Source organism: Siniperca chuatsi, linkage group LG5 (genome assembly GCF_020085105.1).
Source record: "Siniperca chuatsi isolate FFG_IHB_CAS linkage group LG5, ASM2008510v1, whole genome shotgun sequence".
NCBI classification, from domain to species: domain Eukaryota; kingdom Metazoa; phylum Chordata; class Actinopteri; order Centrarchiformes; family Sinipercidae; genus Siniperca; species Siniperca chuatsi.
Window position 1 is genome coordinate 27,917,017 of NC_058046.1, and position 13,510 is coordinate 27,930,526.

Below are 13,510 nucleotides of genomic sequence, written 5' to 3' on the forward strand. Positions count from 1 at the left end.
CACCTTAAAGTCCATTTAGTAGCTGTTCCAGGGGCTTTCATCGCCACCATCAGTAGCATGTGATCATGTGTAGATTCAAAACACCAAATGAAACCAGACATTCCTTTTAAGCTCAAATTAATTGACAGATTGAGACGAAATCCAGGTGGGTTAATAGCCAAACAGCCAAAGCTGATTATGCGATAACCAGACTGAGACATTTACATGACAATACCCATATAGTATCAGATTATAAACATGTTATTAGTGTGCATGTAAACAGACTGATTTATGTAGGTTACACACAGTTAGACACCATCTTTTCATTGTGACCTCCAGCTCCTTGTTTAACTTTTTCTCTCCATCGTCGGGTCTTCCAGCACTGCTGTCTGCCCTCGAGGTTTAAACGTCTGCTTGATGTTTTTTTTTTTTTTCTTGCTTTCTGGCAGCTGTTTTACCTGTAACGTCCTTGGCAGAGTCTCTATGTGTCACTCTGTGGTTTAAAAAAAAATAAATACGGGCATTCGACAGTGTTGAAAGAGACATTTACCACCTATGTATGGTGAACAGTCCTGAATGGCTGCATCAAAGAGGTTTCATTTGTTTGTCAGTTATCCTAATGTAAAAGTAACACAAGAAAATGTGGTTTCAAAGCAGCCCAGTCAGTGCTTTACTAACTACTGTAACCCTATAAATACAGTGCCTACAAAAAGTATTCACCCAATTTGGAAGTTTTCATGTTTTACAACATTGAATCAAAGTAGATTTAATGTGGCTCTTTTGACACAGCAGAAAAAGACCCTTTAATGTGAAAACAGATCTCTTCAATGTGATTTAACTGATTACAAATCTAAAATAAATTATATAAAATAAGTATTTAGCCCCTTTAATAGAACTTGTGTTCCATCACCTGTGTGTTGTCCAGGGGTTTCAATTGATAAACTGATAAATATGGGTCTTTTTCTGTTGATCAGGGTCAAAAAAAGCCACAAAAATCTACTTTGATTTGATGTTGGAAAACAATAAGACAGGAAGCCTGTAGTTTCCACATTTTTGTAAAACATAACGGATGGAATACTGGATTGTTTGTGGCTCCAGGAATGACAATAAACTCAGTTGTTCACAAAACAATCTCCATTAAACATCAGTTTACTTGCTTATAGTCTTGAGCTTTCGACTGTGCCACATGGTCCTCATCAGCAGATGACGTCTGTTACGTTACTGTTGATGTTCAAACTTTCCAGTATTCTGTACACTTTTAGGGCTTCTCATTCATGTTGACATAAAAACCGCTCAGAATAATGAAATGTTTAACGTCAACAGTTCCATGACAGCTGAGCAAACTGTATCTGCTGATGAGGACCATGTGACGCTGTCGAAAGTTCCAGAACAAGCGTACAGGTGGAGATCGTTTAGTCAACTCCTGTTTCCAAGGTCATCGATGAACTGTTGAGCTCAAATTAGCTCGGCTGTTTTTCTGTTAGCACAGATGAGATGATGTTCCATTATTTTAAAGGGTCACTCCTCTAATTTAGTATTGCACTTCCATAAAGTTGGGGGTATAATATCCATTTTGGGAAGAAATTGTCAACTGAAACATATAATTCCACATTTAAAAACCTAAAACTATAAAGCTTCAGCGATCGTAAGATGAGGAATATCTTTGATGGTAACCAATTTGTTATTTGGAGCTTTGTGTCCTTGTTATTCCCAGGTCAAAGGGAGGTATCTAATCCCTCAACTACTGATCCCAGTTAGAAAATATGAAACTATATATACACACGTGTTATCAGTCTATCTTGTCTACCTGTGCATGGCAGCAGTTACCTGTGTGAATCTACTCCTGCTTCTGCCGACTCTGCAGGCTGGCTGACTGAAAACTTACGTGAGTCGCTGTCAGCGTTTATTTATCAGTGTAGAAGATCCTAACTGCTAACAGGCTGCTTCCCAGGCTTTGTCAGGTTGTGATGCCCTGACGCAGGAGCGCAGGACGGGGTTGGACTGATGTGGGCCAAAACTTACACTTACAAGTTTTTGGATACAAGCTGCATTCGGCCAGTTTGGTTTGCTGGAATTGTGACTCTTCATGCAAAAATCTTCTTGCAAGAATACAGTGTTTTCCCCAGAATATAATTCTCTCAAACAGCAATTAGACAACTGTCACAGAGTCTTTGACATTGATTTACAGAGAAAGTTGGCGCTCATCTGAAATTAACTGGTAAACTCAACTTGTGGATAAAAGTAACATTTTTGTACTGCATGAAATTAAAAATACTAGTGTCAGTATTAACTGTTAGTTTGATTGATAGTTAAAAATAAAATTATGTAAGTTAATATAGGATGGAATTGGGGCTATTTAGGCCATAATGTGTGACTACTTCAGGGCGACGGAGGGGGGTGACTCCCAAAATGTGATAAATGTATATTTACTGAAACATAAGAGCAGTAACTTTTGACTTCTAACTTCCTACTACTAACTTCTTAACTGGGGTTCCTGTCCCTTCTTTTTGGGTTATTGATGCGTCAATGTTTAAATCACTTTAATGTTGCAGCTGGTAAAGGTGGAGCTAATTTCAATTACTTTATATACTGCTGGGTAGCTTAACTTCTGATATTATATCATCATTTATTAGTTGTTCATATTATGTATTAATAAGCTAAATCTGCAAAGTTACTCGTAACTAAAACTTTCAAATAAATGTATTGGAGTAAAAAGTACCATATTTACCTCCAAATAATAAAATGTAAACACTCAAATAAAGAACCTCAAAATTGTACTTAGTACAGTATTTGAGTAAATGTACTTAGCTACATTCCACCTCTGCGCACCAACTTTAAGATGACCCACATGCACACTGAAAGCTCACCTGAACTGCAGGTAAAGTACCTGCTGTCTCATACTGTAACTGGTTTAATTTGCTGTATTTCTATTATTAGTATTATTATTTAGTCTTAACAAACCGTTCCTCATCCATTTTAAAAGCTGAGATAAGTGCTAAACACTTAACATAATCCATTATTTAGCATAGCCTAATGTCAGATTAGCATAAAATACAACCAAAGTAAACCAAATCAACCACGAAAGTCAAAGCAAACGGTTTTATTTACTGTGTAAATACTGTGCTTTTTTTCAAGCATCAGAATGAACTTCCGTGCTCTTATGATTTAATGACTTATTGTTCACAATCTTAGCTTAAAGAAGCAAACCCTAAAAACGAACTTATTAAGCCGTTACATGATAAGCAGTGGTGTAATGTAACTAAGTACATTTTACTTCAGTACAGTTTTGACATACTTGTACTTCATTTCCATTTTATGCTACTCCACTACATTTCAAAGGGAAGTATTTTACTACACTATTTATTTGAAACTTATAGTTCCTAGTTACTTTTTACATAAAAAACATATGATATGCCTATAGGATATATAATACAGTACTATACTACTAATGTACCCAGTAGTGTACAAAGTATTAAAATTGGCTCCACATTAACGAACTACATTAAAATGCTCTTACATGTATTCCTTAGTGATAAAATCAGAATAATATTATATTATATAATAATATAACACTGTGAAGAAGCCATTCTGCATAATGTGTACTTTTGATACTTTAAGTACATTTTGTTGATGATACTTCTGTACTTAAGTAACATTTTGAATTCAGGACTTTTACTTGCAATGGAGTATTTTAAGACTATGTGAAATGTTATTTCTACTTTTACTTAAGTAAAGGATCTGAGTACTTCTTCCACCACTGATGGTAAGTGTGTGATGGCGCAGACTAATTGCTGGACTAATGAGTCAGACTTGTTAATTAACCAATCACTACGTGGGAAAACGCCCGGGAAATAAAACACAAAAAAAAACCCCCAAAAAACCCCCGAAACTTTGGTACTATCTATTCATCAAGTTGTACAGCTTGTGCCTGTCTGCGATCCAGCTGTGTGTGTGTGTGTGTGTGTGTGTGTGTGTGTGTGCGTGTGTGTGGAAGAATAACGCCCCTCCGTGCGGAGCGGCGAATGGAGAAGTGCGTCCCTCAAGTCATTTCTAACCCGGGATCTGGAGTGACAACATCCCATAGCTCGGAGTTCACAGACTGCGCTTTACTTTCTCTGCGTGGAGCTACTCAAGGATGAACTGAAAGCCGTTTGTGTTTTTCTTGTATTGTTTTTTTTTTTTTTAATCTAACGGAGAGGAAGACACAATATCGGATCTATGAAAAAACCCACGTGGATTTGTACAACCATTTTAAACCAGAAGGAATGCATATTTTCTTTGTGAAACTAACTTTCTTGTTGTCGCTGATAGCACTAACACGAGGTGAGTGGCGGGGGGGATTCTCTCTGAGTAGTTTTCTGCCTCAGTAATATAAGAAAATGTAGTTTTGTACCTTTTTACGCCTTAAATCTCATAGTAGAGTTTGATTTTAACTTGTTGCATTCAGTGGTTTTAAATTGATGGATTGAAACTGAAGTATAGCAGCTTTTTTTGACTCAACCTGCAGGTTTCCGAAGTTTACTGTTAATTAACATTCATCAAGTTAATTTGTATGATTTCATGCACCTGTTGGCATTATCCTAAACGTATCTTTTCCCCAGCTGCTCTCCTTGTCTTGCAAACTGGATCAATGAATGCATTTTTTTTTTTTTTTGCCCAGGCAGCTGTTGCTCACTAGTCCAGCAAACACTCAACTTTTTCTCACTAGTGTGTAAACGCATGCCCTTGCAGTTTGGATTCAGAGCTGTGTTTTTATTTTTTCTATATTTTGCAAAGCTGTGTTACTCCCCAAATGACACATTCTTTTTTGGGACAGCTGCAGAGAGGACCCTGCAGCTGCCAAACCAGTGTCAAGTCCCTGTTCACCACTAAAGCTGCACTTTGAGGTGGCAAGAGGCAAGAGTCACATTTATGGAGTAATACCTGTGCTATTTATTATTCTCTTGAGGAAAACAAATATTTCCTGTATCACCTGGAATGCTCCTTATATTGTAATAACTGACAGGTACCAGACCTGCTTAAAAGTTCTTCAAAGTTTTAGCAAAGTGCAGGTGTATTAAAACTTTCCATTCGCAGGTCTAAGATGCTCCACGTCCACGGAGTCGTGTTTGAACCAGGGGAGGTGTGAAGGAACTCCAGACGGCAATGGAGAGTGCAAGTAAGTTTTTACACCTGTGGTTCTCTATTTAACCAATAAATGGTGAGGAATACCTGCAGAGAAGGTTTGTGAGAAATGTGTGATTGTGGAGTTTGCGATGACTCAGATTTTTGGTTGACATGTGAGGGCTCTAAAGGGGCGAGCGCTCGCACCAGTGTTGCACCAGTGTTGCTATTTCTGGGAGGCAAATGGTCAGAGAGCTCAGACAGAAATGACTGGACATTGATGAGGACAGGGGTCACTGTGAGAGAGTGTGTGTGTGTGTGTGTGTGTGTTGCTGCCACCACACTCTCCCCTCTGCAGCCATACTCTCGCAGCCCTAAATCTTGCTTTTCTTTTCTTTCACGGAGCGACAGCTGGGGTTGCCAGAAGCTCGGCGACCATTGTTCTCTGCTGCGATTAATTCTGTGTGACTAATCTGGGTGAGGCTTCCCAGAGAGACCCTCAGACCCTGTCCTTCTACCACCCCCTCCTCTCTCCTGGGATTTTGTCCCCTCCTCAATGGCCCTCAGTGCTCTCTCTCTCATTCCCCTGGACAGATGGCATAGGGTAGATGTTTTTTAACCCGCTAAAAAATGGAGAAAAGTTCTGCATTTGGTCTTCTGAGTTTTGTATTTGGAGATTATTTTCAGTCCACATGTAAACCAGTAAGCTTCAGCTCTGCCCAGAACTCCTTTTTTTTTCTTACAACAATAGCCTACTTTGCTCTTGGCTCTATTTCCATCCTGGCATGAGCAGCACCAGCCAGTGTCATCTTACTGTCGTACAGCTTGGTGACCAGGCAAATGATTGGGCTGACCGGGTCACAGCTCCAAGACTGCAAGACCCAGGCAGCCATCTTGGCCTCCCGCCACATCTTAATTTGGTCTGGTTGTGTTATTCATCTCTCCATCTGCCCCCCCCACCTGCTCATTGGGCCACAAAACCATCATTGTGCCCCTGCACTGTCCTCCTCCTCAGACTTCTCCAATTAAACATGGAGATGGACATCCTTGCAGGTTTGAAAAGGTTTGAGCGGGCACACAAGGCTCAGTTTGTGACATCCTTTGTGTGTGTGTGTGTGTGTGTGTGTTTAAAACATTGCTCTCGTATTGTGTTTGTTGCCACTGTGTGTTCATAGCAGAAACTTGAAGCTGAAGCGATTAGCTGATGAACAGAATCTGCAACTATTTTGATAATAATAATAATAATGATGGGTATTTCTTCACCATTTTATAGACTACGCAATTAATTGATTAGTTGAAAAAATAATTGGCAGATTAAATAATAAAAATAAAATGGATAATTTTAATGATTCTAGGCTTAGCTTAAGTGTTTGATTGTTCCTTGTGTATTTTGCCCTGCTGGAGTTACTGTATCTTAACTTTGTAACCCATTAACAAGCACCGCCATCTTTGTGCACAAGCCCACACCTGACATACCTGAAATAAAAAAGTTATTGTTCTTGATGCTCTCATGAACCTGATCTCTTCTGAAAGGTAACTCTTTTGAGTTTACTCTTAAAAAGTCAAAGTGATGATTTTTGTTCTTCAATTTGAGACGCAGCATGTGAATTCTAACATTGTCAGAGGAAGCTAAGTGCTTAGTGTTACATGACTTAAGGGGTAATTCATCTATGAAGTGTTGCACTTCCATAAAACTGGGGAGCTTGGTGAGAGACAGATTAAAAAATAGAATGAGCCTGTAATATCCAGAATTTCAGTTTGCATTAGTCAGACTAAACATATTGCTGGTAGGATCAAACTCGATGACCCCAGTTTGGGGGACATCACAAGCTCAAGCCAAGATAACCCTGATGACACCCCTAGGATTATTTTATCAGAACCATAACAGACATTATACAACCGTTTTCACAGGCTGAATACTCCAGGTTTGCGAATGTCACTCCTTTTACGTGAAATTCCTGCTAGCATTCTCCAAGATCGACCATAGCATGACCTCCATAGCAAGTGCATTGACGCAGCACAATTTACAGTATCAGGACAGTAAGAAATAATTGCAACCAGGTGGATCCTGTCTGAAGCTTAGTGTGAGGTTTTTTTGTTGCAGTAACTCAAAGAAAGATGTTAAAGGTCTGACAGTTCCAAGTGTATTATTTGACTAATGCAGTAAAGGGTTAATTGATATATAGATATTTTTTCCTGCGCCTCACTTCATTCTTAACAGAATGGCGATTTTGGTTTCACCTCAATCAAAAAGCCGCCGCTCTTGAACTCAAGTGTTATGTCGAGGTCAAGTAAGTGGCCTTGGATGCTTCGGTCTTATATAGTCTGACAGAGATGCCTCCTTGACATGCCATACCATAAATACCATCTCCTCCTCATATCTGGCCTGCCTGGCCCAGTGACTGGCAGCGACTGAAGTTTATCTCCAAAGAGCTTCGAGGAGGCCTCTCATTTACTGTAGAGGCTCTGGCAGCAGGAGAGAGCAGTGACAGAGCCGAGCCAATCCAGACCAGGAAAAATAACTCCCAGATTCCAGTGGCACAATGGCCAGAATCAAAGCAGCTCGCAGCAGAGCCTCTCTGCACCGGGGATGCTGCAGAGAGATCACATACCTTCATCATCAGTTAGTCAGCGTGATGAATAATACAGCAGATTTCTGACAGCCTGTTGATTGCAGAGAGTCACGTGATGAGGAGTTTTTAGGATTTAGGTTCTTGGAGTAGACGAAGGACTGGAGTTTGAATGGAGGCCAGACGGGAAGGATTCACGCATACCACAGAAATTCCTCTAGTTTGTCAATAGTGACATATGATTTGGTTGTTGTCCTGTTGGATACAAAGGCCTGAGCTGCTTGTACTTTTGGTAATCATTCAGTTAAGTTGTACAGGAGCTTAATAAACTAGCATTTGATTTTTTTTATATTCGTGCAGGATTAACAGGATCCCTGAGCTCCATTACAGACACCATAATACTATACAATATATGTTTTTTCAATACCGTAGTTAGAGTAATAAGATGTTTTTCTGCATAATCCTTTTTTCATTGAACAAAATAATCCAAATTTATATATGTTTCAGTATTTACTGTTGTCTTTACAGAAGCAGCTATACAGGAACTAGTAAAATACACTTTAAAATGATCTACGATCAGTAGATAAGTAAACAAGACTGAGAATCTGGCCATGCATTAATTGCTGACATTTGATGCTTGACAGCTTTCAATACTTTATGCTACAAATACATATTGTTCTCCTAAACACTGCTAAAATACCTGTGCTTACCAACTTTCCATCACCTCTGACTCTTTCTGTGAGTGCTTATTTTGTACTTTTGTGTAGCCGATTGCAAATGATGACAATCATCATTGTCACTGACGTATGCTTCTTTTTTGTTGACATGGGTATAAAACATAATAATAATCTGACTGATGTGTTGAATTGTTTGAACATGCGTAACATTTTGGGGGATTTCAGTGTGGATGGCAGACTTTTAAGTTCTAAAAATGTGAGAACTTTAATCAGGATTTCAGATTGTTCTGTGTTTGCATTAGATAACAAACAGTCTTTAATTCCGTGCTGGTATGTGCAGCGACTGCTACAGTATGCATCACCTTCAATGAAAATGAGCCCTTGTCTCTCCGGTTCTGGGGATTCCTTAATGGCACCTCTGTTTGCTCCGGTCAGACGAGTCTATCTTAACTCTCCCCCTCTACACCTCCAAGGCAGCCTCAGAGTGGCCCGAGGGAAGAAAAGGTTTATATCGCACAACGAGAAACACACAGCACAAGGCTTTTATATGGCCGCCGCCGCCGGTGTTGGGTTCCCTTTGGCAAGAGTCTGGCTGGTGAGAGGGCTGATCGTCAGAGTGTTCTGGCTGAATGAAGTGACTTGGTGGTGGGGAACCTCAGCACAGAGGATTAGTGATATTTGAGCCTCCCTGGTTGGCATATGCCAAGCCAAATCACATAAACTTTGATCACAGGCTGAGAGGACTGACAGTCAGCATGTGTGTGTGTGTGAGACAAAGACACTGGGCATACTCCAAACCACACTTCCTCATTTCTTTTTTTTTTTTTTCTTCTTCTTTCAGCTAGACCACCTGTCTGTGGGTTATAGTATAACAACTAAGCGGGACGTGCACTCACCCACACATCAGCATGCTCCATAATACCCATGATTACTTGTGGCTTTGCCCATTCAGCTCCACACAGGAACACATCGACTTTGTCTGCCAGGTGTGCTTTTAGCCTTCAGTCACTCACTGTCTGATGCACGCTCGCTCACAGGATATTTAGGAGAATGTAGTGTGATGCCTTTGAGGTGAAACAGCAGTTTGTTCGGTTAAGCAGCAATGCAGATTGTAAGGCTGATACCAATCACGGTGTCTGTTACACAGCGGAAAAAATTACAGTTTCCTCAAGGCTTATAAGCTACAACACTTATCCAGAGTCCACACACACACAGTCGCAGTGTTTGAGCCAGGATTGAGCTAGAACTTTTCTAGGGGGTCACTGCTCCATTCAAAAGGGACAATGAACTACACTGTGACAACAGTGAGTGCTAGAATTGATATTAGACATATTATTTTAGACACACATACCTAGTATTGTTTTTGATTACACGAAAAGAGGTTTTCAAACTAGGAGGCAAAGATACTGCATGAGGTGAATTTGAGTCAAATGTCATACTCCTTCTCGTCGGAGGAGGACCCTCACTGAATTATAGAAGAAAAAGACGCTCCTTACAACTCCAGAACTTGCCTGAGAATCATCATGTTTTTAAGTTTTCTTCAGTGTTAAAGTAATCCAGTGATAGTTGTCTGTACATCCACGGGTACATTGCAAAAAGAAAGTGATAATAGTCGATTCGGCATACTATGGTGCCAATTTGCTAAAATGTAAACAAATGTAGGCTAAAAAAAATGGCTACTTGGGTTGGAGTGGCATTTCACCCACTAAAAACAACTTTGGTCAAGCGAACAGACACTGGCTTGCGAGGCACATTTACCAGTTAATGTTTAACACCCAACAGTTCATTTTGGAGTTTGGCTAACTCGCAAAATAAATGTATATACAGCATATAATATCTAAAAATAAAAAGCCCACTAACAGCCTAATTCTGGTGTTGATTTGTGGGGGACAATTGGGCGCAGGGAGGATGCAGTGATGGGACATTTTGGCATTCTCTGGCTCAAACCTTGAAGTCGCCGTGTACAGTAACAACGTTAGTGTCCGGTTGCACTGTCAGCTACACCTTCAGACACCCGAAAAGCCTTTAAGTGGTTCCCAGCCTCGTAAAGTAGGCAGTGGCAGAAGTCATTAGAGCTGCTATGACCCTAAAGATATGCACACACACACACACACATAAACACACAGTGGTTGGTCCCTGGGGGAGCTGGCTCGTTCCCATGGGCTGTGTCCATAGTGCTCCCAAATAAACAGGGTCTCTAATGAAGGCTGCCAGATGTGGGCCGGCCAGGTCAGCTCTCCCGTACGATTAGAGGGGAAGGAAAAGAAGGATGGATGTAAGGAGAAGGAGTGAGGGGCAGCGTTTCCCCTGTAATTTCCGTAGCCAGCGGGGATTTGGTGGTAACTTTGGTTTCAGTTCCACAACAACCATGTTTCTTGTGCCAGCTTTGGTTTTAGTGGAAGAGGGGAGTGTGGCGGAAAGGAGCGGAGAGAGGCCCCCCTTGGGCAGGGTTTTAAAACAGATCAGACAAGACTAAAGGGGACTTAGCCCAGGCACAGAACCAAACCAGGAAATGAGAACTGGTGGTGGGGAGACAGGAGAGGTGAGGGGGGGGGCAGAGGTACCAACATGCTTCACTAACACACATTGACTCCTGGCTGAAAGCTCCTAGTCCCTGAAGGAGAAACCTGAGAGAAAGATTTAAGTAAAACAATTTTAAAGAGCTGTCTCAAAGCATAACTCTGGTTTATTACAACTTGTGTCTTATTTACATCTTTTAGGCCATCCTCTCTGAGATCTGGGAGCTTGGCAACAGTGTTAAAATGAAGTCTGAGAAGTGAAAGCAAAAGCAAAAAAAAGTATTACCAAAATTGTCTGTTGTAAAAATCCATTACACTTTACTGACTGACTTCGATTAACATGCAGATTATTTTCTCCATAATCAATTGATTATTTGGTCTATAAAATGTCTGAAAATAGTGAAAAATGCCCATTAGAATTTCCTAAAGCTCAAGATGACGTCTTCAATAGCTTTTTGTTGTCTGACTAACTCAAAAACCCAAAAGATAATGAATTTACAATTATATAAAACAGAAAAAAAACAGCATACCCTCACAAGGATAGAAGATAAGGAAGCTGAAACCAATGATTGTTTCATTTTCTATTTGAAAAAATGACTTCAATATACTTTCTGACATTTTGGGTGCTTTCACTTTCAGTTTTATTTCCAAATAAAGGGGTTTAGATTATCTGGTTACAACTGTAGACTTGTCTGATCGTTCATGTTTGTTGCCATATCAGACGTCACGTGTGAAGACGTCACTGTGTTCCCAGACTTCAGCATTTACTTTGGCGAGTACAGTGTTATCATAAACGACAGAAATGATTTCCAAATCTACTAAAATATGATCCAAGTTGTAATATGCCAGATATTCTCTTTAACTAGCAGCCTAAACACAAGTTATATTCTGTTTTTTTTTTTTTTGTTCAAATCTATAAAAAGATGGACAAACAAAGAATCATCCTAAAATAATCCTAATTATGCCATTTACAGAAATGGAACCAGACACTGATTCTGTCTCCCACAAAGCTTTACGTGGCACGATAATTGAATAAATGCACAACCTAATTCACTAAGCTCCTTAAAATGGATAGAGATTCAAAATCTGTGTTCTCATTCTAGGTTTTTATTTGTATACAGTGCACATGTGTAGCCTTCATATTACGTTCAAAGCCACTGTCCCCATCTGTGTGTGACCTCAGAAAGACGGCAGATGGCAGATTGGCCCGACACTGAGGAAAGCCCCTTTAGTATGACGCCTGGCCAAGGGTCAGATGTCACCACAACATCTGCTGCAGGCTCGAGCCTCCGCTCGGCCCTGTTATGCATCCCATCAGTGTCGCAGACCTGTTGCCACGGGCTACTGCGGCAGCAAAAGAAGAAGAATTGAGCGCAGAGGAGAACAATGAGGGCTACTGGGCAGGGATGACAGAAAAGATAATAACAGTATCGGCCTTACCGCCGAGATAATTCCACTGCTGTCCTGCAGTTATACGATACCTCCCAAACACCTGATATTTGCTCAGCTTCTGATTTGTGCCCCTCTTTTCATGTCTTCTTTATTTACCTTTCCAGCAGACCAGTTTACCTGCTGCTGTTGAGATTATCCCGCTCGCCAGGCCAGCAGATTTCTCTTGTTGAAGCAGCTGCTTTGCTCTGTTTGTTTTGAATACAGCCAAGACTCCATAAAAGAGTCGTTGAATATCTTTTGTTTTACCCCCCCCCCCATTTTATTCCTTCGTGCTCTCATTGAGGCAGTTAAGCTTGATGCCTGTAAAAGCTGTTTTGTGCTGAGCGTGAATTTGACGCGCTCCTGCCAAGTTAAAGAGCAAACTGTTACCATTCTTTGCCTAGCGTGTGCGACAGTTGACTTACTGCTAGCACCTCAGCCAGAGTGTGTTTGGATAGTGCGTCCACATGCTCCGAGGTAAGGGTGCAGGGGCTCTAGCTGTTTGTCTTTTAGGCCTTGGTGTGAGACGCTGGGCTGTTTTGCGAGGGCAGATGCCAGGATTTAAAGCTGGTGTGAGTTTTTTCGAGGAACCATAAAGTGAGGCTGCCAGCGAGCCTCAGGTTAAGAATCAGGACAGGAGACTCTTTGGAGTAAACACCAAAATTCCTTCTGAACTGGCAACCCCTTTCTGTCTTTCTCCCCTCGAAAACCCAACTAAACCAGTTCCAATTTCCTTTCTTTCAGACTCCTTTGTTTGTCACACTGCTTGTGTGTGTTTTGGATTTTAAGCTTTTCTTGTGCCTTACGCTTGGCCTCAAACATCGCAGACCACTAAAAAGTTGCAGAGCAGCCTGGAGTAACTTGGAAGAACGTTTTGGGGGAGTGAGCAGTAGTCAGTTGAGACTTATAAATCCTAATGTGGTGTCTTCAAATGAAAAGAAATGGGGGTGTAGGAGAAGGAGGGGGGAGGGGGTTTGGAGGGAGAGAAGGTGCACACAGGGAGCGAGAGGATGCCAGCAACCATACTGCTTTGAACAGAGGAAGTGAAACCAATAATGAGAAAAAGAGGGGAAAATTCAGGGATGAGCCATATATAATGAATGAAGATTCAGAGAAAGATTTTTTCGGAGACAGAGCGGGAAGAGAGGAGGAGAAGGAGAGGAAAGAGGAGGTGTAACAGCTGAATACGTCTCGGCCTGTGGTCAACTCTGAATGGGGAGGAAAAACAATG

General features: G+C 40.9%; 1 protein-coding gene across 2 annotated transcripts in view; it reads left to right on the forward strand.

Annotated features, from left to right (window-relative positions):
- The first annotated feature begins 3,947 nt into the window (after nucleotides 1-3,947).
- Nucleotides 3,948-13,510, forward strand: part of LOC122876116 (neurogenic locus notch homolog protein 1-like) — a 47,554-nt gene continuing 37,991 nt past the window's right edge. The window contains exons 1-2 of one of the 2 annotated variants that reach the window (XM_044196041.1): nucleotides 3,948-4,302; nucleotides 5,056-5,137. In XM_044196041.1, the coding sequence (XP_044051976.1) occupies nucleotides 4,245-4,302; nucleotides 5,056-5,137 (140 nt within the window). In that variant the 5' untranslated portion in view covers nucleotides 3,948-4,244. The remainder of the gene's footprint in view (nucleotides 4,303-5,055; nucleotides 5,138-13,510) is intronic. The other variant, XM_044196040.1, reaches the window with a different exon arrangement.